This window comes from Sciurus vulgaris (assembly GCF_902686455.1).
Source record: "Sciurus vulgaris genome assembly, chromosome: 17".
In the NCBI taxonomy this organism is placed as follows: Eukaryota; Metazoa; Chordata; class Mammalia; order Rodentia; family Sciuridae; genus Sciurus; species Sciurus vulgaris.
The window spans coordinates 38,823,263-38,850,273 of NC_136478.1; the positions used below are offsets into that span (position 1 = coordinate 38,823,263).

Here is a 27,011-nt window from a genome sequence, read left to right on the forward strand (position 1 = left end):
GGCCGCTGCTTGCTGGCTCGCTGGTGCGCTCTCCGCGCCACAGGCACCTGCTCGCCCGGCGCTGTGCGCTCACTCTCGCTCACACACTGCAGACTCTCGGCGTCGCCGCCGTCACCCGGCCTCATCCCCGGCCCGGCACAGCGCTCCGCCCTTCTCCCAGGCCCCCGGCGCCCACCCACCCGCCATGGCCCGGGCTCGGGCCAAAGAGTGGTGCAGCTCGTTGCCCAAACTGGGGTAAGGAGTTGAGGCCTGGGGGCTGCAGAAAGGGCCGAGGGACACACAGGGAGCAGGGACAAGCGGCCGTCTCGAGGGATGGAGACTGGGAAGAAACCTGGGAGAGTTTGGGTGGGAGGACCACCAAGCAAAGAGGGTACGAGGCGGGGCTGCGCTCCAACCTGAGAAGTGGTGGTCCCTCTAAGCGACCCCTGAGGAGGGAGGGGGTGCGCTCCAGGGCGGGGGGCGGTGCGAGCTGTAGCAGAGGAGGGGAGGGCGGGGGTGATGCAGCGGTGGAGGCGGCTCGGCGCCCAGCCACTGACCGCCCCCTCCCTGTCCTCCCCTCCCCCTCTCCCCACCTCTCTCCGGATCCGGGTCCGCCTCGCCGGACCCGCTCTCCCCGCGCGGCGCTGGGTCGGACGCCAGGTCTGCGCGCCGCGGCTGAGCGCCCACTCGCCTTGCGGAGAGAGCCGCGGAGAAACCGGCGGGGGCGGCGACGGGAGAGCTAGGCAAAGATTGGAGGAGGTGGTAGTCTGGAGCTGAACCAGGAGACCAGGAGGCAGAAGCTTACGGCTCTGAGGCGCGCACTCCCTTGGCCAGGGATGGGTCCTGGCACAGCCCGGACCCTGCCCGGCCAGCCGGGCAGAGACTGAACCGCATATCACCATCAGTCCTGTAGACCACCAGACAGAGAGAAGCACTGACCGATCCCCCGTAGCCTTCCGGCGGGACCTCACCTCCTGCCCACTCGCGCAGCGACCCCAGCCGCAGCCGCGCTGGGCAAGCCGGCGAGGGAGAGGGGCTGATTGGCGGCCGCCGGCGGCCAGGGGAGGGGACGCCGTGCGGGGCCATGGCAGGCTCCGAGGCGTCCTAGCCCGAGCCGGAGCCGGAGCCGGAGCCCAGCCCACGCTGCTGCTACCGCTGCCTCTCCGCGCCCGGGCCCCCGCCGCCGCCGCGCCCCCTGCGGGAGATGGAACAGCGGAACCGGCTCGGTGCCCTCGGATACCTGCCGCCTTTGCTGCTGCACGCCCTGCTGCTCTTCGTGGCCGACGGTGAGCGCGGGAACTTCGCTGCCGCGGTGGGCTCGGGGGATTCTTTGCTGGGTCCACCGGAGCCAGCCCGCCCCGGCTGCCGTGAGGAGAAAGAGGAAGAAAAGGGGAAGGATTCATGGTCTCCAGTAATCCCGGTGTGCAGTCCCGGCCCGGAGGGGTAGGGGGAGGAAAGCAGCAAAGGGTCGCCGCAGCGGTGGCGTCCGCTCGGGAGTCGTTCCGAGTCCGGCCCGGGATCCGGCTACTGAGAGGAGGCCTGCGGGGAGCGAGAGTTAACGCGCCCAGCCTGGCTCTGGTGGTGCGGCCCAGAGCTGGCGAGAAGCGTGAATCGCCCCTGCCGTCCCACCGTATCTGGAGCAAAGCAGCCTGCGGCCGGTGGCCAGTCCCTGCTGCCGCCCTGCAGCTGCTGGACTGAACTTTGCTAGCGCCTCCGGCCGTGGGCCACGAAGTAACTGGGGGGTGGGGAGCCCAAAGCCAGTGAGCAAGCGGGGAACCTACCGCCTCGCCTCGGGTTGCCCCAAGCCCCCGCCCTACAGCTGGTCACGCCTCTCTCTCCCCCCGCCCCCAGCTACATTCACCGAAGTCCCCAAAGATGTGACAGTACGGGAGGGAGACGACATCGAAATGCCTTGCGCGTTCCGGGCCAGCGGAGCCACCTCGTATTCGCTGGAAATTCAGTGGTGGTACCTCAAGGAGCCTCCCCGGGAGCTGCTACACGAGCTGGCGCTCAGCGTGCCAGGCGCCCGGAGCAAGGTACCCTGCTGCCCACGCGTCAAAGGAGCTCCGGGGACTCAGGGCTAGGGCAGCGAGAGTTACCCCCAGGAAGAAGGCAGCAGGGTTCGTGGACCCAGTGTGCCGCCCTGTCACGCAACCCATCTCCCACCCCCGGCATCCCACAGCCATCTTCGAAGTCAACCGTTAACTCAAAACCCTGTCGATTCTTTTGATAGTTTCCCTTTTTTTGCAACCTCCTGGAATTCTATCCAATCCCAGCCCCTAAAAAGCCACTCCTTGTCCAGTTCGTCTGCTCTTCTTGATGAGGGTCGAGCGTTTGATAGGTGCTGGCTAGTGAGGGAAGACCCCTTGGTTCCACCAGGCTCTCCCTGCCCTCTGCCACTCCGAGGTCCCCAGGGCACAGAGCCAAACAGTTAAGCTCCTTCGGGCTGCGTTCCAGAGGCAGACAGAAAACCGTATATGGGGAAGCCAGCAGGTCACCTTTAGCCTCCACAGGATCAGAAGGATTGCCTCCCTGTGGCTGCAAACCGACACGGGCTGCCCGTCTGCCTCATAACCCACATTCTTACTCGCATTCTAACGCGCACACAAACGCGCGAGCGCGCGCGCACACACACACACACACACACACACACACACACACACACACTTACACACGTACCTACATTCTCCCCAGGTTCCCTACCAAAGTTATGCGTGTCTGTCACTGGGACAGTCCAGACACCCCGGCCAGCCCCACCATTCAATTTTTCACCGTTCCAAATTAAATGGAGGATTTGGATGGGAAGGGAATGAGGATGCTCCGCAGAAGGGACATGGGCCTTCGTAGTAATGCAGTCTCCCCTCTACAGCCGGCAGGTGTGTGCTAGGACAGCCACTCCTTGGCAGGCACCATGCTGGCTCTAAACCCCGCTTTCTTCCAAACTGCCGGAAATTCCGATGTCCTCCATGCCCTCAACCCCCGCCATACCCCAGGCAGTTTCGGGTCCCAGCCTGCTCTTGGAAGGTCTTTCTTCTAAAGGCAGATCTGAGTTTCCCCAGCCTGAATACCACCAGCCTAATGTCTCTCTCCCTCTTTGCATTTTTAGGTAACAAATAAGGATGCAACTAAAATCAGCGTAAGTGTGGAGCCCAGCGTGGGCCGCGGGAGACCCCTTCTGGCCGGTTCGCGCCCCGCAGCTCCCTCCCCTTTAGAAAGTCTAGGCAACCGCGCGGTACACAATCGCACTCGCGGCTTTGCATTGTCTGCTGCTTGGCGTGTCTGGGCGCCATCTGTCGCTGGTAGCTGGGTCGGTTCTCTTTTGTGTAAATCAAGGGTCTGGGGCCTGAGTCTCCCTACTCCGCTAGGTGCTCACCTGTAAAACTCTTCTTCCTTCGGACCGCGTGCCTACGCCTCTTGCGCGTCTGCTGGCTTTTCCTCTTTTGTCATTTCTCCTAGCACCGCGAACCCGCGGCTGCTTGCCCTCGCCAAGATCAGTGCTCCTTTTTCCCACACCCCTCCGCTCCGCCCAGCACGCAGGCTCCGCGGCCTGGCGGCCCCCTCCGCTGCAACCCTGTCCTCCGCCTGAGAGCAGTGTCGTTGGGGGCGGGGTGGCCGGTAGTCTGGCCAAGCTGCTCGGGGCTAGGTCCTGGGGTTCGTAAAGCTGGGAGATGCACCCAAGCTTCCGCAGTAGGAGCGTGGGAGTAGCAGGGCCTGAAGAGAGCGAGAGCCTCGAGGGCTCGGTTCAGAGGTGAGGGCTCCCCGGGTGTTTGGTGAGTGCCGCTGAGCGATTCCTTCCCCAAGTCTCCACCAGGCCGCAGGGAGGAGCGCTTTGTCGCCGGCTTCAGGCATCCTCGCGGAAAGGCGGGTTCGTAACGGGAGGCTGGGGAGTCAGGCAGCAGCCTTAGTGTCGCCTGCCTCCTTGGGAGAGCGAGGGTTAGCTGTGACGGGCGGGGATCACAGTGGGCACGGCGGCTGTCCCTAGGACTCCACCCAGACCCTCCCAACTCCAGATAAAAAGGAGCCTGAATGCGGGTCTGAGTAGCAGGGATCTACTTGAGGCGATGTCTCAGAGCTGATGCATTTGGTTGGAGCACCTGCAGCAGGAAAGACATGGACGGTTAGCTATCAGGAGACCCAGACTTCTTTCTTGAAGGTGCAGAAGGAAGGAAGGAAAGGGTGACTACCATTCTGAAGCGAAAGCTAGGGGAAGACAAGGTGTGTGGGGACGGAGCAGGGATTTTAGAAGGGGGGATCTGAAGGCGCAATGGACATAGCAACATGGCGCCCAGGCGGAGTTGGGAGCCCCATGCTGCTGGGGAGATATGAATTGAAAGGAAAACCAGACCTGATAGTGGGCAGTCCGGGACCGAGGAAGTTTTGGAAGTATTGGGGTGCGCTGGCAAGGGGACGCGATGGCAGGGACGGGAACTGACAGCACCAAGAAGAAGAGCAGGTTTGGGACCTCCCCCAGCCCAGCCTCTAACCCCACTCTCTTGCAGACCGTGCGTGTCCAGGGTAATGACATCTCGCATCGGCTTCGGCTCTCAGCCGTGCGACTGCAGGACGAGGGCGTATACGAGTGCCGCGTGTCAGACTACAGCGACGACGACACGCAGGAGCACAAGGCCCAGGCGCTGCTGCGTGTGCTCTCGCGCTTCGCACCACCCAACATGCAGGCTGCAGAGGCCGTGTCCCATATCCAGAGCAGCGGCCCACGTCGCCACGGATCCCCCAGCGCCTCCAACACCAACAACGTGGGCGCCACGGGCCGCACCACCTCTGAGCCTGGCGGAGAAGACAAGAGCCCTCCGGCGGGGAGCCCCCCTGCCATCCCCGGACCCGGAGTCCCCGAGTCAGCTGCCGCCTCCGCAGCCCACACAGCCACCACTACCGTCGCGGCTGCTGCCGCTGCTTCATCAGCGTCGCCGCCACTGGGCCAGGCTGTCCTTCTGCGCCAGAGACATGGCTCGGGTAAGAAACCGCGTGGAGAGGGGACTCGCACATTGGAGGGGTGGGGGTGACTACCACGGAGCGGCCGCGACACCTAAATCATTTACATAAGCATACTTTTCCTAGCTAAGTTGCATGCGTCGCTGCGCCTCTATAGCAGCTCAGCTCTCTCTTTCTGCTGTTTCTCTGTCTTTACTCTTGGGCTCTTGGAGCATTCACAAACGTGTATTTATGAATGCGGTGGCTGCCCTGCCAGTACCGAGGCTGGAGTGTGGGGAGCCCTCTCGAATTTGAAGAACTGGGCCCAGAGCGCTTCACTCCTGTGGAGGTGGGGGGGTCACTTTACTCAGTGAGTACTAAACATGGAAAGGATCATTCCCCAGGTCTCAACACCCTGTTGAGAGTGGGAGGAGACAGTTAAAATTTAGGATCTGTTTCTTTCTATGCAGGTTGGCTCAATTGGACAGACAGATGTTGTCCTAGTTAGTGTAGACCAGCCAGTGCTACCTCTGTTCTCTTTGGCAAAGCACAAGATGGGTTTAGGCATCAGCTCTGCACCCTGCTAGAAGTTACAGTTCTTGTTCCCCTTGAGTCCTTGGTGTGGGGGAGAGTGTGTTACGGTTCAAGCTCTTCCTCATTATTAGGAAGAGGCCCAGAGGTTAAGGCTGTTTTCCTAGAGCTGAGAGGCTGAAAAGGACAGGATTGAGAGAAGTGGTTGTTGGAAAGCAGGGCAGGAAAATGAACTGAAGGTCACAAGGAGCAGGTCCAGGAAGGGCTGATTTGCAGTAGTGGGGTGGGTATGGTGGGCAGAAAGACCAAGTACCCAGTGTGCTCCTGCCCCTAAAGCACTCCCCACACCTTCCCTGTACTCAAAGGTGGGCCTCAGATTATCTCTGATTTTAAGTAAGTCACTCCCTGTCTGAATTTCACTCCTTCAGTCTTGTTTGATTTGGAGAGCATCTCTACTACAATTATAGCATTGGGAGGCTGAGACAGTCATATGTATAAAGCATGAATCAACCTCATGATGGAGCACATGTCCCTACTATGGCAGTTCTCAAAGTGTGGTCCACCTGCTGCCAGCTAAGGAGAAAGACTTCTGGACCACTCTGCTGAATTCAAGGTGACAGGTCTCATATCACCATATTATTCTACCTCCCTTGTTGATTGTTAAGCCCTTGAACAGTTAGGAGCTGCAGGTCCATTCTACAAATCAGTTCTGTTTCGTGCTCAGCTATTCCCCCATGGGAGCTTCCAGAGTGTCTCAGGCTTTTACCTGGATCTGGTGGCCCATCCCTCTTAACTCCATACAGTGACCCACAAGACTTTCCCCAGGCCATGGGGAAGGTGCATCATCTAGAAACTACAGAGGGCCTCTCCCAAAAGACTCCAATATCACTTACCTGGCTTGGAACTTTTCACCCCTATATTAATTTAAGATAACATTTGGTGCTGTTACAAACCACAAAATGTCATGGACTTGATACATTTCAAATTTATTTTTCTTGTTCACTTCAAGTCCTGCCCTGGAGTGAAGGATATGGTAGCTCTGTTCCATGAAGTTACTCAGGGACCCAGACTGACAGATTTTACCATCTTCAGCAAGTGGCTCCCCAAGTCACTCAGGATTGACATATGGCTAATAGACGAGGAAAGAGAAATGGAAGCAGCTCATCTCAACCCAGTTTGGGGGTAACAAAACCCTAGGCTTTAAGTCACACACATTTGTAGTGAATCAACTTCTTTCCTGAGCATTCAGAATTACCCAAAGGATGTATCACTCATGAGAAATCAAAAAAACAACCACTCAAACCATTTTGTAATGCTGAATTCTCTCAGGGAAAAGCTGGTGTTAAGAATGGCAAGGTGGGTGTTTAAGGACCAGGCTTAGATGTGGTAAATAATGCTTCTTCCCTCATCCAATGACCATCACATGGTCCAGTGTAGATGTCGGAAAATGTAGTCGTTGACTTGGCAACTGCTTTTCAACCTCATCTCTTCACAGTGGGAGGGAAGCATGAATCTAGGGAAGTTAACCATCTTTATGTTGTGCACAGTAGGTATTGGAAAAGTGTTTGTTGACTTATAGAGTGGTTAAATTGATGCTGATTGGTGAAAAGACTCTTCTGCCCTATCCTCTTGGGCCCCAGAAAGTAAACAGTGTCACAGGCTGGAACCTGGGTAACCTCTGGGTTCTTCCTCAGACCATGGGTAGAGTACTAAAGCAAAGGATTTGAAAGGCAGGAGCCCAGATATGAGTTGTGCTTCCACCACTTCCTGGCTGTGTGAATTTAAGCAAGTGGTTTAACACCTCTGAGCCATCTACAAAATGGAGAGGTTAATCCCTGACCACAGAAGAAGTTTGGTATGGACATAGCTACAAAGATATGTTCATTATTATTACCATGGTCATTAGCTGCTCTGGTAAGAGAAAAGAGAATAGAAGAAATAAAACTAACTCCTTGGTAGTTGGAGGCCAACCTAAAAGGGGCCTTAAAAGCCAAGTGGAATCAACAGGGTTGGTTGAAAGTTTAATCAAGGAAGTGTCAAATGAAAGAGATCTATGAGAGTGAACTCAGTCATAGGGTTCACACAAGATGGGAACAAGGGGAAGGTCATGAGCGCATTCCTTTTTGAATCTCCCTTTTCTCCTGGCCAGAGTCTGACCCTTGAGCCCAAGACCTATCTGAGAGCTTGGCATAGTCAGTCAGATCTCCAAACTCTGTCCCAGCCACAGGGCCTGAATAAGAGAATGGGGATGCTCCTGGGCATTTCAGCCCACAGCAGAAAACATTTTCATGGAAGGTGGAATGGAGAGTGCCTTTCTTTCTAGAAGATATGGGGTCTTCGCATCAGCTCAGTTCTGATGGTACAGTGCCCAGGGCTACCCCAGCAGTTTGGGCCTTGGGGACCTGGCAGCCACAAAGCAATATAGTAATGCTTATATAAGTAGGTCAGGGCAGCAGCCCAGGCTGAGGGCTCCTGTCTGTGTTTCCTGGAATGGGGGGCGGGATTTACTGCCATCTTGAAAGTACAGCCAGCAGGGCTCCCAGCAGGGCATTGCCACTGGGATAAATTACGGTGGCCCTGAGATCTCTGTCACCCAATAACCCTTGCCAGGAGTCAGGTCTATGTATCTCAGAAAGAACTCTGAGTTCCTCCCCAACTCTTCTAGAAGGTGTGTCTTCATCTTTGAGGTCAGAACAGCTGTGTCCCCTACTCTTTATGAAGTTTTAAGGAAGGTGTTTTGCAAGGAGACACCTCTGTGTCTACAACTGTGTATCATCTGTGTATCATCTGAGCATGAGTGACGTGATTTCTAATCCACATACACACCTGATCAGCCTTGATCCCAAGGAAGGAACCATGCCAGTTTTGTTTTTTGTTTGTTTGTGTGGGGCTGAGGATGGAATTCTGTGCCTCGCATGTGCTAGACAAGTGCTTTACCACTGAGCTACAACCCCAGCCCCCATATCAGTTTTGTGTCCCATTTTGCCCCTGCCACCCAAAGCCACCCAGACCATGGACGCCCCATGTGAATGAGCATGAAAACTTGCAGACTAATTCTTTGTTTTTAATGTCTGACATTTTTATTGTGGTAAGATACATAAACATGAAGTTTACCACTTTAATTCTTTGTAGGTGTTCAGTTCAGTGACAGTGTGTACATTCATGGTGTGCAGCCATCTCCACAGTCCATCTCCAGAACTCTCTTCATCTTCCTCAACTGAATCTTCAGACCCATTTAACAATAACTCACCATTCTCTTCCTACTTCCAGTCATGAGAACTGCTATTCCACCGTATGCAGACATTAATAGACCTTCCCAAAGAATTGCCTCATTGAGCAGTGTCCCAAGCTTGGCCACCAGTGCTGGGTCCTGCTGAGCCTCCCTGCAAGGTGACCAGCCAGTTGATGGCTCAGAGCCTGCAGCAACAACAGGCAGAGAAAGAGCTCAAGGAGTGTGTCCTCAGAACTGGCCTATCCAGATCAAGTTCTTTGCAGTTGTGTGGTGAAGGGTCCAGAAAGGACTGTTGCCTCCTGGTTAGCAGGCAAGAGTGTTTGCAGAGTGTTTATCAGTCAAGGTTCTGGCAGAAGCAGATGACACATTCAAACAGAGTCACTAAGGGGAGTTGATAAGGAGTATTTACAAAGGTGTGAATGGGATCAGGACCCCCAACAGAGGATGGCTGCATGTCCTCAAGGCTAACAGCAGTGGGAGTCATTAGCACCCCCAGGCTAAAAGAGCAGGGGTTAGGAGCATATAACAGAAGTCAGAGAGGATAGCCAGATGGACAGGGCTGCCTCATAGGAGTCATGACCTCAGGGAAGGGATGCAGCCAACCCACATTGACCTAGCAAGAACTTCACTCTCCTTCTGATCTCCATTTTCCTGTCAGATCCTCCAATTGACCAAACCCTCCTAGAAGCCAAGGACAAGGACAGTGGGATAAAATCATCTATAGAGGTCAGCCCTAGGGGCTCAGAGCAGAATGCATAAGGATGGATGGAGGATTTGGGAGACAAAAAAGGTCCATCCCAAGCCCTGGTTGAATGGACACTAGCAGTTTCAGATTGGTGACTTTAGGGGTGATCCCAGCCCACCTCTGTAGTCAGTCCCCATTAAACAATTGCTCCCAGAAAGACAACAGAAGATCTCTATTTTGTTAACTGGGCTTCTTTGATAATGCCAGAAAAAAAAAGAGAAAGGACTTACTCACATCTTCATTCTTTAGCTACTGCACAGTCAGGAAAGAAAACCCTTCCCACGCCCATATATGCCGAACAGAGCCAAATACACATTTGCACTAAAAGTTTATGTGCAAAACTCATTTATTTCACGTCTCATTTGTCAGGAGACGTTTTGGTATTTGTACCTAAAAATAAACATGAGCTGGATTAGCAAAGCAGAACAGGCATAGAAGGCTGGGCCCCTTCTTAGCCATGTTCATAAATCTGGCTCCTAATTAATCTGAACACTGGCCCATTTGTCATGAAAACTTCATTGCTGGTTTCCATTGAGAGAGAAAGAGAGAGAAAGAAAGAAACAAAGTACCTTCCAGACAAACACTTCTCACCAGGAAATGCACTGCAGAGTGGGGCTCAAATGATAGTCTGCAACTGATTGGCTTGTGTGTTGGCAAGAGGTTCCCCTCTGTAGGGACCTTGGGATCAGATCATAGTGTGTGAACCTTTAATTAGCCTCAGGGTTTCAGCTACAAGGAAAGGCACCATGACCCCCACAGAGAGCCAACTGGATGTGGCAAACGGCTGCCTGGTGCCCACATGGAGAACTGACTCACAATATTTCAATTAATAATGAGAGAAAGAAAGCAAAGGCCATGGGTGTGACGTTTCAAGAGGCAGTTACTGCCAGGAGTCATCAAGGGAGAGCATCCTTGGATGTTGCCATGGCAACCATAAACCATGACCAAAGGGGGCAATGGGCAAGGTGAAGACACTGTGTCTCAACCCATGTCCCAGATGGATGTCAAAACTGGCACAAATGGTACCACTATGACTTTGGTGAATCACAATGCAACAGAGAGTCTCCAACCACACCAGCAAGGCCAGGGACCCTGGATCCAGGTGGACCCGAAAATGGCCATCTTAAATAAAGAATCCACTCTTCCTTCACGTTCCTGTGTGACATGAGGATCATAATTAAGTAGAAAATAAATGTGGCAAAAGGTGTCCCAGAGAAGAGAGGGTGAGGTTCTCTGAGCATCCTGAAGGGGAAAATTAAAGAATTTAGTAAAAGAAATGACTGAGTTACACAGCTGGCAAGAGATGCCCGCCTCGTCCCTTGTAGCAGTGAAGGCATGTGATTATCAACAATATGGTGTCCTCTCCTTCATTAAATGCCACTCACTGTGGTCCTGTTGACTCAGCCTTATGCTGGTGGTAAGGGGGAAATGGAGGTGGCAACTGTGGACTCATGTATAAGGAAGTCAGGGCACCCAGGTAATTTCAGGAAAGAGATAGCTAGGCTGTCCCCCATGGGAATAGCTCTGATCCAGCTGAGACAATCTGAGGAGGCTTTCAGTAGATGGGGTGGGGTTTTAGGCTTGAAAGAAGTACCTAGAGCTGATATCCTCCCAGCTTCAGTCAATTCTGGGAAAGCTCCTGGTTGTCTCCCCTCCCCTCTGCTCCCAGTGCCCCATGGACTGTGGTCACACCAAATGGAATGACCTCTGTCCCTCACATCCATCACTGAGTGGTCAGTCAGCTCACTATACAGCTATTCTCTCAGCATCAGAGAGGCCCCAGACCAAGGATAAAACAACTGCTCTTGGATTATAATAATGATACATAATAATACTCACCTTTTAGCACACATGCATCATGTGCCGCACTCGCCTGTTGTAGGGTTCCTCCTTTCTGCAGCTCTCCCTAACTCTGCCATTCCCAGAGGACACAGCCCTTCCCCTTCTCACAGCCAGAGCCCAGACCCTTTCCTCAGCTGCAGTGGCAGCCCCCAAGAGAAGATCTGAGAGCCAGCCTTTCTAAATGTCACCTGGAGCCAAACCCACCATGGAGCTTCTCATTAAATACGCCAGGCGCACATTTTTAAAGCTCTGCATATTAAGGATTCCCCAAGCATCCGTGGGGATAAACGAGGTCAAGTGCTTTTGTAATATGATATTGATTAGTTCTGCTCCATGTGGACAGTGGCAAGGGCTTGGCTGTGGTCTAAACCCCTCAGCATTATGGGAGATGCCAGGATGGTTTTAAGACATTTTCCTGCAGCACAGAGGAATAAAAAAGTATTTATACTCCCCATGTTTTGCTGACTCTTAATAGGCATCTCTTGGAAACTTGGATCCAAAGCAGTGAGAAGTTTCGCTTTGTTTTATGTAAGGGCTGCAGGAAAGTTTAAGAGGATAAGTAAGTCAACCTGGCCCCTGTAACTCCTGGTTCCTACCTATTCATTATGAAGAATGGCAAGCCTCCTTCCCTGGGGTGGTGCTTCTGGGGAAATTAGCCTGCTTCTTGATGGCTTTGTTGCTTTCAGGCAAGATGTGCTATAAATACTAAGATGGATTACCCCATTTGGCCTCCTCCGGGCTAGGGTTTAGCTGCTGTTGAACACTGAGCGATGGAGGAAACCACAGGAGGTGCTGGACCAGCAACAGGGTGCCTTCAGTGGATGCTGGGGTCTGAAGCCTGGGCTGTGGTCGGGCCCCTTCTGACTATGTCCTCTATGAAATGGCCCCTGAGAGTTGGGCCTTGTGAAGCCTGGCCCTGACGCCAATCCTAGGTGGACACTGTTTCCAACTATTATTGGTGGTTCTGATCTGTCATTACCGCTCTCTAGGCTGAAATCTCAAAGCTACTTTGAACTGGATGGGTGTTGGCTCTGGTTTTATGATTCCCTAAGAAGAGTGCCTTGGGAGGCTACTGTCAGTGGACATTGACATTGACATTGAGGGTGGGTTGTTCCCCACCCTCCACCCACCTACTCTCCCATACTCATGGGTCCTGCTTTGTCTAGCTCAGAATTGACCAGCTGGTCAGAAAGATGCCACAAGGGAGACCATCAACAGTCCTTGAAGGCTGACTGGACACTAAAAGAACACACCTGGGCACACCAGGGCACCCCTGTTAGGAGGAAACCAGAGGAAATTACCCAGAAAAGTCATTCTTCTGAAGAGTTGTCCCTTCTGGTTGACACACCAAAACATAAACCCAAGAGACACTCAGGACCATTCTGAAGAAGTTACAGTGGCCACCATTTCCAGCCATCTCACTTTCTCTCCTGACATTTTAAACATTCCTCACTGTTTGGCCAGTATGTTCATAGGGAAGTCAGGGTATGAATGCCAACAAATTCTTCCCATTTCTGGACCTCAGAGCTCCAGCCACCCAGAAATCAGTTTGCACCTTATCCCTCTTGCCCTAGTCCTTCATAAGTACCATGCTTCCCATTTTCCAAATGTGTCCAATCCCTTGGATTCGAATCCTGACTCCTTCATTTCCCATGTGCAAGTTCACCCCTCTGTTTATCATCTCCATGATACCTCTCATGCCAGAGGGTGGGCGATAGCATCAGAGATAATCCTTAAATGTCTGTTAGCTTAACATAGAGCTTGACATCTAGCAAACGCTTAGTAGATGTTGGCTCTTGTCATCAGTATTTTTCTTGTGAACAGCATTAAGTGTCCAGGATCAGTAAATAAACTGGACAGGGTGCCCTGATAGAAGACTTCACTGGCAAGTGGAGCTAGAGATGATTGCAGGAAACCGATGGCGCTTCAGAACAGAAAGTGCTGTGAGATTACAAATGGCTCAGTGACTTGCTATTTTTGTACATTCATTCCATGCCATTTTGGGGGCTGGAGTAAGAAATCGGGTTGATGCTATGTCCTCATCTTTGTCTAGCTGGGACTATTTTCCATGAGTCAGGAGCTCCTTGGTGAGCAAGGACAGCTTCATTACAGTTTCTGATGTTCCACCAGCAAATTAAATCAGCACATTTGCACATGTGCCCTGTAGGCCTGGCTGTGCCAACTGGGCTCCTTGAGAAAGCCACGCCTGCATTATGCCTGGTCTTGCTTTGTTGTACAGGCTGCCATCAGTAGGGGTCCCTTGTGATGCAAGGAGGTGGAGCCCAGGCAGCAAAGGAGCTGAACCCCCAGGAGAGGCTGATTTTTGCAGCACTGCACAGGGATGGGAGCAGACAGAAGAAAGCTCCCTCCTGTTGTCAGGTAGCTGAAGAGCCTCTAGGGAAGACCTGGGCTGGCAAGGAGGTGCCTGGAGTCCCCCTTCCCTGAGACTTTTACCAAGAGAGAGCGAGAGCACCACTTGTGCTGGGAAGCACCATTCCCCTCAGGGATGGGCATGACAGGTAGTGGAGCTCGGAGCCACCTTTATAGGCTCAGGGCATGTGCTAGCTCTTCCCCTTGTGCTCCTGCATTTTTCTTGTCCGTCTTCCTTCACTGTGGCTGCTGTGACTGGTGATTGCCTCTAGGTGATTGCTATGTGGCACCTAGTTACTGGTGAGAATTCAAGATAAAGACACTACCTCCCAGCTAGGTGCAGTGGCACATGTGCAGTGGCACATGTAATCCCAGCTACTCAGGAGGCTGAAGTAGAAGGATCACAAGTTCAAGGCCAGCCTCAGCAACTTAGCAAGCTCCTGTCTAAAAATAAAAAATTAAAAGGATTAGTGATGCAGCTTACTGGTAGAATACCCCTACACCATAAAAGATAAAAATGAACACCAACAACAACAAAAAAGAAGCCACCCCCAGGAGTGTATGCAGTATGTAGTCTATATGCAGGTCCAGGAGGCCAGAACCCCTCCTGCCTGGCTCTAATGCTCCATGTCCCATGTGGACCTACCCGCCAAGTAGCAGAGAGCCAACTGTGGACTCCCCAAGGACAGTTAGTCCCCTACCTATAACTGGAGAGCTCCAAAGACAAGAGAGCCCTTCCCTCTGCTGATCCATGGCCCCTCCCATCAGCTCTCCTGGGGAGGAAGGAAGCCTTGGTATTCTTCAAGCCAGGGCAGCCCAGCTGTAGTGTCAGTCCTCTTATAACAACTTTTATTACAATTGATTCTGATATAAATGCTGCTTAGTCCAGAGGAAGCTGGGGGAGGGTGAACTGAAGTCCTCTTGGGGCTCCATCTGAGCTGGGGATGAGGTTTCTGGCTAACTACATCTGGTTCGTCCCAGGCCAAGGAGCAGGGGGATTGTTCAGAGCATTGGGTGGGCTCAGCTGTAACCTCAGGGAGGAGCTTGTGGTGGAACCATGGTAGCCAGAAGAGACAGGAAGTACTCTGAGAATGAACATGGACTGTGGCTGGAATACAGAGGGGCTCAGAAAAGGTAGGGCTAAGGTCGGCTGGTATTTGATAGAACAGCGTCCATGACCTTGAAACCAGAAATCTCATCCAATCTGAGCTTCCAGAAGTCCCTTGCTATGCCTTCGAGGCTCCCCAGCTTTTCCTTCCCTGTTTTGTAGTTAGCACCTAGCTGAGTACCCCATCCAGAATCATGGCTCTGAAGGACAAGTGTGATTCTTTCTCATTTATGTATCTCCAGCACCCCAAATTCATTAGGCCTGAAACTAGTTCCTTCTTTTATTCACCAAGCATATATTATACATAGGGACTATTCTAGATATGAAGGGCACGATATGAAAAAGATCAATGAGGTCCTGAGTATCTGACTGGGAGAGACAGACATTAGTCACATCAACACATTATAAGTGGAAATTTGCAGCCATGATTGGTATGTTAAAGGGGAGACCCATGGGCTAAGGGAGCTAAGAATAGGGGAACCCCAAGGAAGTGATGTTTGAGCCATAATTCTCTGGAAGAAAGTTAAGAATTGGCTAGGTAAAGAGAGAGGGTAGAAACTTGCAAGAAGAGGAAATAACATGTAAATGTCCTGTGGTAGGATGGAACCTGGCAAAAGGTTAGTGTGGCTGGGGCAGAGAAAGCAAAGGGAAGTAAAGGGGAAATTAGGTGAAGAGGAATTCGCTGGTCAAACAGTATCATACTGTGAGACCTTATGATGGGGTAGGGAGCTTTGGCTTTATCCTAAGAATGGTGAGATGGAGAGCAACCGAGGTGGGCAGGGCATGATGCTTTTGGAAATGATCACTTTTCCAATGTGAGATTAGAAAGGCAGGAACAGAGCATATGGGGAAAGACTACTTCAGAGACAGTGATCCGGGCCAAGATGATGAGGCTTGGACTAACTAGATGAATGGGTAGATGGATGTCTGAATGAGAGGCAGGATGGATGAGTGGAAAAACAAGTAGCTGATAGGTGGGTGGAGGTAAGGCTGTGTGACTGGATGAACAGAGGATGGGGTGTGTGTGAAAGGAAGGATGAGTGAATGGAATGGATGGGAAGAAGGAAGGATAAGTGGATGAATGGATGAGCAAAAGGAAGGAAGGAAGGCTGAATGGATAGGTGGCAGCACAGGTGGATTGGAATGGAAGGGCAAGTAGCTGGTGAATGGGTAGAAGGAAGGAAGTGTGAATGAGTGGAGGAGAAGATGAATGATGGGTTGAAGGAAGGATAAGTGGATATGGATAGGGATGGATGGAAGGACGAGTGGTGTGGGAATGAATGGAAAAAAATAGTTGATAGATGGGTGGAAGGAAAGATGTGTGAATGGGTGGAGAGAGGGGCAACTGGGGGATAAAAAGAAGGATGAGTGGATACATGGATGGAAACAAGGGTGGATATGGGACGCAGGTTGGGCCTTGAAAGATAAGTGCAATCAGGACTGTGGATATGCCTACAGTTGGAATCCCTGGCACCAACACAGCACATCTGGCCACGTCTTCTAGGAAGAAGCCATAGAGAGAAAGGTCCCAGGTAGTGGCATGGCTCAGAATTCCATACCAGCCCATGTTCTGCCTGTAGTCCCTGAGCCACTGTACACAGAAGGTATGAGCAGAGCAAGCAGACACAGCCAGTCCCCAGCTTGCTTCCAGCTCCCCTAGTGGGACAAGAGCAGGGGACCCCTCCACCTGCTGGACACTTGGCACTCTGATAGATACCAGCTGTTCCAGATTTACTGATTGTTGTCCATGTGAAAGTTATTGTAGATATGTTTTTTGAGGCATTTATAAAAATCAAATCTCCAGATGGGCAGACGAATACCTGTATTCACTTTAAAGACTAATGTAACAAAAAATACACAAGGCAATAATTCATAATGCTTTCTATTCTACAGGGTCATATTTTAATGCATGACATATCCTGGGCAGCTCTTCTGTGCTAATTTTATTTAATGAGCACATGTTATAGAATTTTCAGAGCACTATCCCTGGGCAATTAAAATGTGTTAACCTTTTCAGTTAAATTGTATTTCTAAGGAAAAGTCCTTAGTGAGCAATAGGAAGAAATATCCAAGTATCACTGAGATGGAAGCTAGAAGAAGGTTCTAAGAGGAAAGAACTGCTGTTGAGTCCTGAATGCACAGGCCTCAGAGACATTCAGCCTTCCTCCCTGACCCAAGGACCAGGTTCACAATTCCTGCTTTGCTTGGCCACTCCAATGAGCAGGGTGAAGAGGCAGTGACCTGCAGCAGCCTTCATTGGACAGGCATTGAGAACCACTGTTTGTCTGACCCAGGGATCTGGGGCACACTGACTAATTGGAGCAGGAAGACTGTAGAGGGAAGGCGATGTATCCCACACCACTGGGATTTAAATGGACTGGGACAGATGACTTCAAGGAGGGGCAGGGTTCACTTATTCAAAACCCATTATTCCCCCATTCCCCAATCTGTGTAATGGGAACACAAGCACTCCAGGATTCACAAGTCCCAGAGTTTTAGATTTCAAAGTGGGCTAGCAAGGTGGGGCAGGGCCAGTAGCAGGGTGAGAGAGTGAGTTCTTCCATCTGGAGGAACTTGGGTGGGGAGGAGGGGCTAACACAAAAAAGGAAGGATGTTCTGGTAAAGGCAACAGCACATGCCAAGAAAGACCTGGAGGCAGGATCAATGGTTCTCACACTGTGTTCTTTGGAACCCTGGGCACCCCACCCCCAGTTTGGACCTGCAATCTGGCTCTCATGGCTTTATCTATTGTGGGTTAATGCAGCAATTTGCTTGATGAAGGAATTCTACTGCTTTAAAATATTTTTAAACAATTGATATGGTCCAAATACACATACACACACACACACACAAAAAAAATTTAAAATTTATATGAAATATACAAAATCTACAAATAATTTACATATCTGCAACACCTAACAGAGAAATTTAAAGTGGCTTATAAAACAGTGTGCTGCATAATAGAATAAAAATTTAATAAAGAAATCGGAATGAAAGGAAAACAAATATAAAATTGTAAAATTAGTTGAAGTAAATGTTAGTCAAGGGCTGGGGTGTAGCTCAGTGATACAACATTTGCTCAGCAAGCATGAGTCAATGGGGGAAAAAAAAGGGAAAGAAAGAAAATCAAGTTAGTCCAAAAGATGTGTGCTGAGTCTTGGGCAATTGAAAGGTCAGATCATTGTGATCACTGTGATAGCCCTGTGTTCCCCTGAGGATTCTGGAAAGACTTCCCAGCCCTAGTTGGTATTTAAAGGATAAAAATGCAATGCTGCATATGAAGAATCTGACCTAAATATCTGGTGCATCATGGACCAGATGGAGTGTCTAAGAAAGACTTGTATTTCTTCATTCAACAAACATTTTGTGAGCATCTCACAGTGCAGGCAGTGCGCCAGGTGATGGGGAAACACACAGCTGAGACTGTTATGGTTTCTTCTCCCCTAAACCACCTTCTAGCAGAAGAGACAGGTGTCAGAAGGTAAACACACCCAAGTTGCCCAAATACAGCCCAGAAGAAAAGGAACTTGCTCTGGAGTCCATGGGACAAAAGAAGCCAGTGGACACGATATCTGAAGGAGACTCAGGGGTGGGAGGAGGCAGGTGGTGACTGGAAGGGCACAGAGACCAGCAGTATAGATGGGAGATGGAGCTGGGAGGGAAGCGTGGGGATGCAAGGTGGGCTAGTAAGGTGGAGCAGGGTCTGTAGCCGGGTGAGAAGAGTGAGGTCTTCCATCCAAAGGAACTTGGGTGGGGAGGAGGGGCTAACAGAGAGAGGGATGGATGTTCTGGTGAAGGGAAGAACATGTGCCAAGAAGGGCCTGGAGGCTGAAGAGTTTGGGTACACATGGTCTCCATGCAGGAGTCCAATTTGCCTGGAGCTTGAGGCACTCAATGGTGTATGGAGGCAGGGAGAGAATGTTTGTCCACTGGGTGGGATCAGGAAGGGCTTCCAGCTGGCTAGGGAGCCTGGTTTAATTCATAGGTATTAGGAAGTCACTTGCCTTTACCCTCTACCACCTATCAGCTGTGCAACCTTAGGTAAGTTACTTAATCTATCTGTGTCTCATAAGGCAGCAGAGAGGGTTAAAGGAGAGAATTCTCACAAAGGACTGAGTACAGCTCCTAGCACTGAGAATCTTTTGGGTGCCTGTTAGCACCCTAAAGCCCCTATGGTTATCAAATCCAGATAGGTCCCGGGGTGAGGGTGAAGACTGGGCCCCTCAGTGAGGGAGGCAGCCCTACCCTCCCCACCTGGTGAACACTCTGATGCCCACTGTGGTCAGGGCTGCTGGTGGCCCCACTGACAGCCACCCAACCACACAGACAGCTCTGTTTACCATTTTCTTTAACACGGTGGAAGGATCTTTTGGGGTAAGAACCCACTTATAAAGAAATAGGAAATTGGAAAGGAGCTAGCAACAAAGTTGGCCACATTAAAAAAGCCATTCTGAATGTTGACATTCAAAGAAAAAAATCTTCTCTCTCCCCTCCCTCAGGGCCCAGGCGAGGCACATGGGGAAGGGGAGGCCTTGCTCTTTGGGGGTTCCCTATGTGGACAGAAACCAGGTTGCCTGGGTTCAAGTCCCAGGCCTGCTGTTTATCCTAGCATGGCCTTGATAGGGCTGCTCAATTTTGCAAGTAAAAACATAGGCTGGCCCCTTAAATCTGGATTTCAGATTTTAAAATAAAAACAATAGCACCTCGATATAAGCATGCTCCACGCTGTGTTTGGGATATACTTATATTAAATACTACCCATTGTTTACCTGAAACACAAATTTTACTGGATAAACTGTATTTTATCTGTCAACCTTAGGCTTTAGACAAGTCACTTCATCTCCCTGGATCTCATTTTCCCCATCTGTAAAATAGGAGTAAACAAATAACTCCTCCATTAGAAGGATTGACTTTAATGTGAGCAACACGCTTGCCACAGCCTCCATCTACTAAGCACAGGCCACCTTTGCCACTGTTGCAGTGAAAGGGCTCATCTGTCTGCCTGAGCTCCACTGTGGCTCCTTCCTGCCATTCGCTCCTGCTGTCCATCATCTCTAATGTCAGCAGACTGGTGTTCTGGCTATGGGTAGAGCTGCTTGCTGGGGATGCTAAGGAGAGGCGCTCCAAGGCCAACCCTCTAGTGCAAAGGCATCCACTGCCACCAGAAATGTGGGACATCTGAGAAAGACATGCCAAGGGCCACATGAGTGGCACAGACATTTGTGTCAAGCCTTCTGTGCCCAGGTGCACAAGGGTGCTCCCTGGAGGAGAAAGCACATGTGCAGCAGGTTAAGGGGCAGGTTGGCCCCAGACCTAGGAAGCAGGTGGCTACTCATTCTGCAGGGTCAGCCTGCAGATGCTTGCACGAAGGATTGGACCAGAGCACACAGCTGGTAGCAGAGGGGCAGTAGAGAAGGAGGTGATTGAGAGGCATCATGGGGAGCCCCTAACTGTGGCACTGAGATGGTTTCTTTCTCTTGTGAGCAGAAGGGACCCATCAGGGAGAGTTCTCCAGGTACATCTTCAGGAGCAGGATGGGCACAGTAGTAATGAAGGCAGGAAAATGCTTTAAGAGGCTACTGTTTTCATTGAGCTGTGGTGGGGTGCAGGGGGGACAGTACAGCAAGAAATAGCTAAAATAGGCGGTGACACCACCTCTGTCCCCATTCACCCCAGGAGCACTCAGGCTCCTGCCTGGACACTGAGGCTGCAATCTGAACATCATCCTCAGCAGACATGACGTCCATCAGACAGTTTGTTTTGAAAACCAGGAGCTAACTACTCAGAGTTAGGGGTCAAGAAGAATTGGGCAGAAGCAGGAGGCACTGTGAGCCTGGGTAGGACTGGTCAGCAGAGCACAATAAGAACAGACCGATGGTCCCTCATCTCATCCGCTGTCCATGGCTCCCCATTCCACACTGGACTTTTCTTTAAAATATCACCATTTCCTTTAAAACCCAACAATGTTAGTTGCTCTTAGTTTTGCCCCAGTTACCAGCAAACATTAATTTTATGGAAGAAATTAATTCTACCCAAACAAATTCCGTTAGTGCTCAATTATTCCTCACTAACTCCCTTTGAATAAATATCTGTGAAGAGGCTTTAATTAAAATGTCAACACCGGAAGCAGCCCTGCAAGGTGGTATCTTCTCTCAGCAGCAAGCTGGACCAAGGCAGCATCCAGGGCAGAGCAGAGGGCTGGGCTCACTTGTAGGACCAGCCCTGCATGTCAGGGAAGGGGTTTCCCTGGCACACACTGCATGGGGAGAGAGGTGAGATGAAAGCTAAGCCTCTGGGATCTTAACCAGGAATGACTCAGAGGCTGCAAATTCAGGCATCAACAAAGCGTGGCGTGTGGGTGATGGGTGAGTAACAGGTGTGCAGAGACTCAGCTGCACAGATTGGGGGCAGAGACTAGCAGCTCACCCTGGGCCCAGGTTGAGTGTCAGAAGGGAGTGAGGACAGGGACATTCCTGCTGAGCAGGGCAGCCAGCCAGGGGTCTACCCCAGCAGATGGTAGCCTGCTGGAAAAGCAGGAGCAGCCTTGGTGGTTCTTTCCAGAATCCATGCCTTCATGTGGATGTCCCCCAATTTTTATATTCAGATTAGAATTTATAATTTTAAAACTCTGAGGCCACCCAATTAGACCCTTGTACAAAGCAGGCTCAACCCTCAGACCCATCTTTGTGCCTTTACTTGCCCCTGGTTTCTGTAGAAGATGGCATTTTGTAACCTGTGAGGCAGGAAGTTGGTTGGGAATGTAGGAAAATAGTGAAAAAGAGTAAGGGGCCAGTCTCCAGGAGTGGTCCAGTGATGCCCCTGACACTGTCCTTAGCACTGGCCTGGCATTCTGAACTATATGCAGAGAAAGAGATGGTGTTTGTCCATGGCTGGGATGCCCTGTCTTTGTTCTCATTCTACAAGCCCCTGGAAGCCCAAGGAAATTTACTGCACCCTGGCCCCCGGAAGCTCAGAAAGGGAATCTTCTCCTTCAGAATTGGGGGATGTTCATCTGCTGCACTCACAGAGTGGGGCTCAGAGTGCAGCTGAGGTGGGATGGTGGCCCAGGGCAAGTGATGGGGAGCAGTGGGTAAGATCCAGCCCATTCTCAGCCACCCCCAAAGGACAGGCCTCTGTCCAGCCTTGAATAAATGCTCAAGCCCAGTCCATTAAGGCCATTGTTGCCTCTCAGGAGCAGCCCCTTTCTCTCATTCTCAAAAGGCTGCAAAAGAGAAAAGAAATAGAATTGAACGTCGGTGCACAAAAGGCCCCCACCCAGGTGACTCAGATTGGTTCCCTAACTCTTCTAGCCCCCAGTGAGTGGTCCCTTCAACACTCTGTTCCACAGCATAAAGCATATGCCCCATGTGCTGGAAAGGCCAGACCAGAGTGTGGGTGACGAGCTGCCACCTCCCTAGACCCCACTGCCACCAGTCAGAAACTTAACAGGCTTGGCTCCTGGACAGGAGTCACAGAGGATGGCCTCAACAAGGCCTCCTGGCTTACTTTTATTTTAAAATAAAAACTTCCATATTTTTTTCTGTAGGGCTTTGGAATTCTGCAATTGCTGGATAAATGGAAGTAAGGAATTTCCCAGGCAGAAGCTTCTTGGACTGAGCAGGAGGGGGCAGAGGGGAATAAATGCCCCCATTGTATTCTTTCAGGATCTCTTATCCTGCTCGCTATCTAAATGATAAAAAAAATTACTATCTTAATTGATATCTTAATCTTAAGTCAAAGAGGCTTTGATTTCTTTAAGAATGATTAGCAACGTGGAGATACTGGTTTCATGTACAGAATGAATCAGCGGCTCTTTCTGTCTGTCAGAGGACTTTCCTCACCTCCCAAGCAGCCTGATTTTCCAGCTTAATTATGACAAACTTCTGCCTGCTCCAGCGCTATTCCTGTCTATTCCTGGCACTCCTTGGGAAAGGAGGAAATAGATAAAGAGAGTGTTAGCATCCAGTCAACTCAGCAGCCTCCACCACCAGCCAATCTGCTCAGCCTCATGCCCTGGAGCACAGATGTCTCCACATCACATCAGAAAAGAGGCTGTAGGAAGAAGATCCCATCTCAACTGAGCCAGACATACCCTCCCAGCCCCCCTAAAGGGTCAAGGTGAGCTGGGACCTGTCAGCCCAAATATTGCTGACAGCCCTAGCTCCCTTCAGGAAACAGTGAGGCAGAGACTCAGGACTCAGATTTAAAGGGGACCCTATAACCAAGTGCTAGACAACAGTGGGTCTCCATCAAAGAAGGAAGCAACACCCTACTTCCTCCAGCAAGGCCCCAAAACCAGTCTTCCCTTTTTTCCCTGGTTCTTTGGAGGAAACTTAAAGACAGTGTCTATATGTCTCATGAATAAGATAGGAGAATGTTCCACATCCAGGGTCTGTCTTTCACCAAAGATCTAGGGAGGTCTCAAAATAATGACTGAGGAGATAGTCTGCCCTGCCTGTTCTATCTTAGAAAGTTTCCTCTTGAGAGAAGGACATCACCAAAATTAGTTTTTCTTCAACCCTTTTCAGAGAAGTAACTCTATCACCCTTTTCTGTAACGTTGATCTGTATGGCTCTTGACTCTATTTGAGACTCTTTTTGCTTCCATGCTTGTATAGGTTAGATTTTGCTTTGTAACAAAGGACCCTAAAATTCAGTGACCTAGGCACAACACCATAACTATTTATTCAGCTCGTAATTCTGAGGTTCAGTGATTTGGGCTGAGCCCATACAGGCAGTTCTTCCTCTGGTCTTTATTGGCTTCTTTCATGCAATTGATATCAATTCAGTTGGGGTACGATTGGTCTAAAGGGACCTCAGCTAGGACATCTTATGGCTGTTATCCTTTACGAGGCAGATCCAGGCTTTATCTCATGGCAGTGGGTTTCCAGAGCTCTAAGAGAGAAGAGAGACCTTGATGCACAAGCACTTTTCAAGTTTATGCTTGCTTCATACCTGATCATATTCTTTTGGCCTAAGTGGGTCCTATAGCCAAAACCAGAGTGAGCGTGGGAGGGTACTGTCAGAGGTGTGGGGCAGGCAGGGGTTCTTGTGACCATTTTGCAATCCACTGCTAAGATATTGCTTAATCTGGCTCCCAGTCCATTGAAACAGGTCATGCACATCCCCATTTTATGGAATGTGACACAGAACCAGAAAGGTGAAGAGAATTGCCTGGGAATAAACAGCAAGTTGGCAACAAAGTTAAGCTTGGAAGCCATCTCCCCAGTACCAGCCCACTGCCCCATATCACCTCCCTTGCCAATCCCCACAGCAACAGTAGGCCAGGAAGTTAATGAGGCCCTACCCAGGAGCCAAACTGTGGCCACCCTGCAGACACAGCAAAGTCCCCGTAGATCCCAGTCTCCCCTCCCCAAGCCTCTGGAGCCACCACTGCAAGCCTCTGGCCCTGCTTCTTCTTCCTTGTTTCAGAGCAGAGTGGTAGGCTGGTTGTTTCACCCTGAGATCTTTGGAAAGTCTTGCACAATTTCAAGCTTTTAAACTTCCATAGGTGAGACTAGAAGAGTAGCAGTGATTAGTCAGTGGTACTTGGAAGCAAATTTAAATCTCTCCTTGCCTCTCTTATGTTCGTGGCTCCAACCAGGCCACCTGGGCCACTTTACCTTGTCTGGCTCACCATTTTCCTGCTACTGCATACCTTGAGGTCTGGAGTGCTCTGCATAAGCATCCACCTTTAAATACCTCACACGAGTTGTTTCTATCTCATCTGCTCCTGCTCAAGTGTCAGGGTTTTGCAGGAGCATAAAGTTCTGAGCCAGGAGATCAGGAAGACCCTTGGGCTTGGTCTGATCTCACAGGTCTTATGTGCCCAGCATGCAGCACCCTGCTCTTCTGACCAGATTCTTGTTTTCTGTACACCTGAGCCTTGGTGAATTCCACCCAGGCACCTGGCCATCCATCAACTTGCTCATCACTGCATCCACCCCTCATCCTTCCCAGTGATGCGTGACAGTGAGGAGCAGCAAAGCAGAATCGGAGTCTTTGGAGTGACCACCGCACTGCGATTCTTCCTTTTGACGGATGGCCAGAGGCAGAGTGGCATCCTGAGCCAAGCTGCAGGAGGGCCAGGAGTGACAACTGTCTGAAAAATTAAGATCTGAAGAGGAGGGTTAGCACATTTGGATCTGTCCTGTCCTTGTGCTTCTCAGCAGGCGCTCAGAGCTGTGCACAGAAGCAATTAGCTCTGGATGAGACATGTGCGCCGTGGATAGCCCCCATCCACTTTTCACTCAGAAGTTTGAATGCAGCCCCTGCTTCCCAAAATGGACAGAGGGAACCCTGGAATTTCAAGCTAGATCATTTTTCCAACCCTCTCCTTTTACAAAGGGGAGACAGAGGCTCAAGACATGAACTCCATGACACAGACAGCCATGGGTACAGCAAGAATGATTAGGAGAGGAAGAAACACCTTGGATAGAAAAGACCAATAGTGCTTCCACCTGAAGAGGAGAAAAAGTCATACATTCAGTCCCAGGTTTGTCAGGGAAGCCACAAATCCACAGAGTGAGAATGGAGGGACAGGGCACCCTGGCAGCAGCTTCTGGTGTTGACACAGAGAAGGACCCTCTGTCCCCCCTCATAGGTGCAGAGCTCCAGCTGGCTTTGTGGATACAGGGAGGAGAAAGGCTGATAGGTGACCCAGGTGAGCAGGGTAGAGCAAGAAACTGCTTCCCTTAATTGGGCTGGACTCTGAGTCAGTAAGTGGTGAGTTCCCTATGGCTTAGACAGCACCAATGAGTGGCGTGTATAGTGCTTCTACACTTGCAACTCTCAACCCTGAAGGGAGCATCCTACTTCCTAGGTGAGAAGACTGGGGTTCATCAGTGGACTTTCCCTGGTTCACAGGAGGCCTTGCAATAGCTGGAGACTCTTAAAACAAACAGGGAGCTGGGCAGGTGGCCCTGATGAGGCAGGATGAAGGCGTAGTGTTAAGGCCTCAGAGGCAGGCCAGGGATCCAGCTTACTGGTTGCAATGGAGTAGCAGGTGGAAGTGACCTAAGAGTGCTAGGGTCATTTCTCAAGGATGGTAGCTCACTCACCTTCACCAATCAATGATTTCTGAGTTCCCAGCTGCAGCTCAAAGGACGGACTGACAATGTAATTGTGGAAAAAAGACTCACACAGATAATTCAGGATGTCTAAGTCAGGGAGCTAGAGCAGGGTCCCAGCAAGGTTAGAATGTGTGCAATCATGTCATTTTCCTGGAAGAGGAGGGGAAGCTAGGTTTTCAATATTGGAAGCATTTTGCAGCATAGTACTTGGGGCAGGGGAAGCAAATCATCTTCTAATTAAAATAAGATAATGACTTGGACTTTAGAACTACAATCTAGCACATCCCCTTTAGGCCAGGGGCACCTTGTGTCTGACCACAGTAGACTCCTGAAATGTATGGTCTATAAATAACAAGCAGCAGCAGCAACAAAATGCTTTATCATGAAATTGAAGCAGCCACATGCACAGCATCTGGCCAGGTGCTGAGATCAAGAGGCCTTGGAAGTCTCACTCTCTTCTGGTCTGCTTGTGAGTTGCCAGGTTTCTGTGAATCCAGAGTTAACCAAGCCTGTTTTCTCATCCCCTGCAGGAACTGGCCCCAGCTACGCCACAGACCCACTCCTGTCCCTGCTCCTGTTAGCTCTGCATAGGTTCCTGCACTCACTCCTGGGGCACTGACAGACGTGGCACCCGTGCACCTCAGCAGGCACACACCACCTACCTGCACTCCCAGGGAGGACCACGTCGCCAGATGGACACAGAGAGACTGAGAAAAGCATGAAGAAGTCCACGCAGAAAATAAATCATATTTTTGGGAAAGTCACACAAATGTAGAATACCCAAAATAATGCATCTAGTTTCCAAATAAGATGGAGTTTGGACCATGCAGTATGCATGGGATCAATGATTTCTCTACTTCAACGTATTTTTCTTTTCTACACGTTCCCTCCAAGTCTTCATTTTGCACGAACTGTTGAGCAGTTATCTTTAGGATAATATGTAAAAATGTTGGGTCAAAGCCTTTCTGACAAAGCAAAATATTTTTAGTAGCTTATTGTGTTTAGGATTTTTTTAATTTACTTTTCTTTGGGGGCTTTTCTTTTTTATTAAATTATTTCTTTTGAGACATTTTGATTAAAAAAGACATCATAATTAAAATTCACTGTCAATAATATTTATTTTTAAATAAAGATTGGAAACAAGGTCAGACACTTGTTTATAAACTGTATTGTATATTGCTAAATAACAGTTGAATAAAAAACA

At 50.3% G+C, this 27,011-nt stretch overlaps 2 protein-coding genes across 3 annotated transcripts in view; one reads left to right on the forward strand and one right to left on the reverse strand.

Moving 5' to 3' along the window:
• Nucleotides 1-125, reverse strand: part of LOC306647995 (uncharacterized protein) — a gene marked incomplete at its 5' end in the record, with an annotated part of 142,266 nt that extends 142,141 nt beyond the window's left edge. For both annotated transcript variants that reach the window (XM_079117669.1, XM_079117670.1), the window contains one exon: nt 1-125. In XM_079117669.1, coding sequence (XP_078973795.1) covers nt 1-125 — 125 coding nt within the window.
• Nucleotides 96-27,011, forward strand: VSTM2B (V-set and transmembrane domain containing 2B). The gene is made up of 6 exons (XM_079117663.1): nt 96-234; nt 640-1,265; nt 1,831-2,015; nt 3,086-3,115; nt 4,479-4,950; nt 26,338-27,011. The coding sequence occupies exons 2-6, from the start codon at nt 1,184-1,186 to the stop codon at nt 26,424-26,426; spliced, it is 858 nt and encodes a 285-aa protein (XP_078973789.1). The 5' UTR covers nt 96-234; nt 640-1,183; the 3' UTR covers nt 26,427-27,011.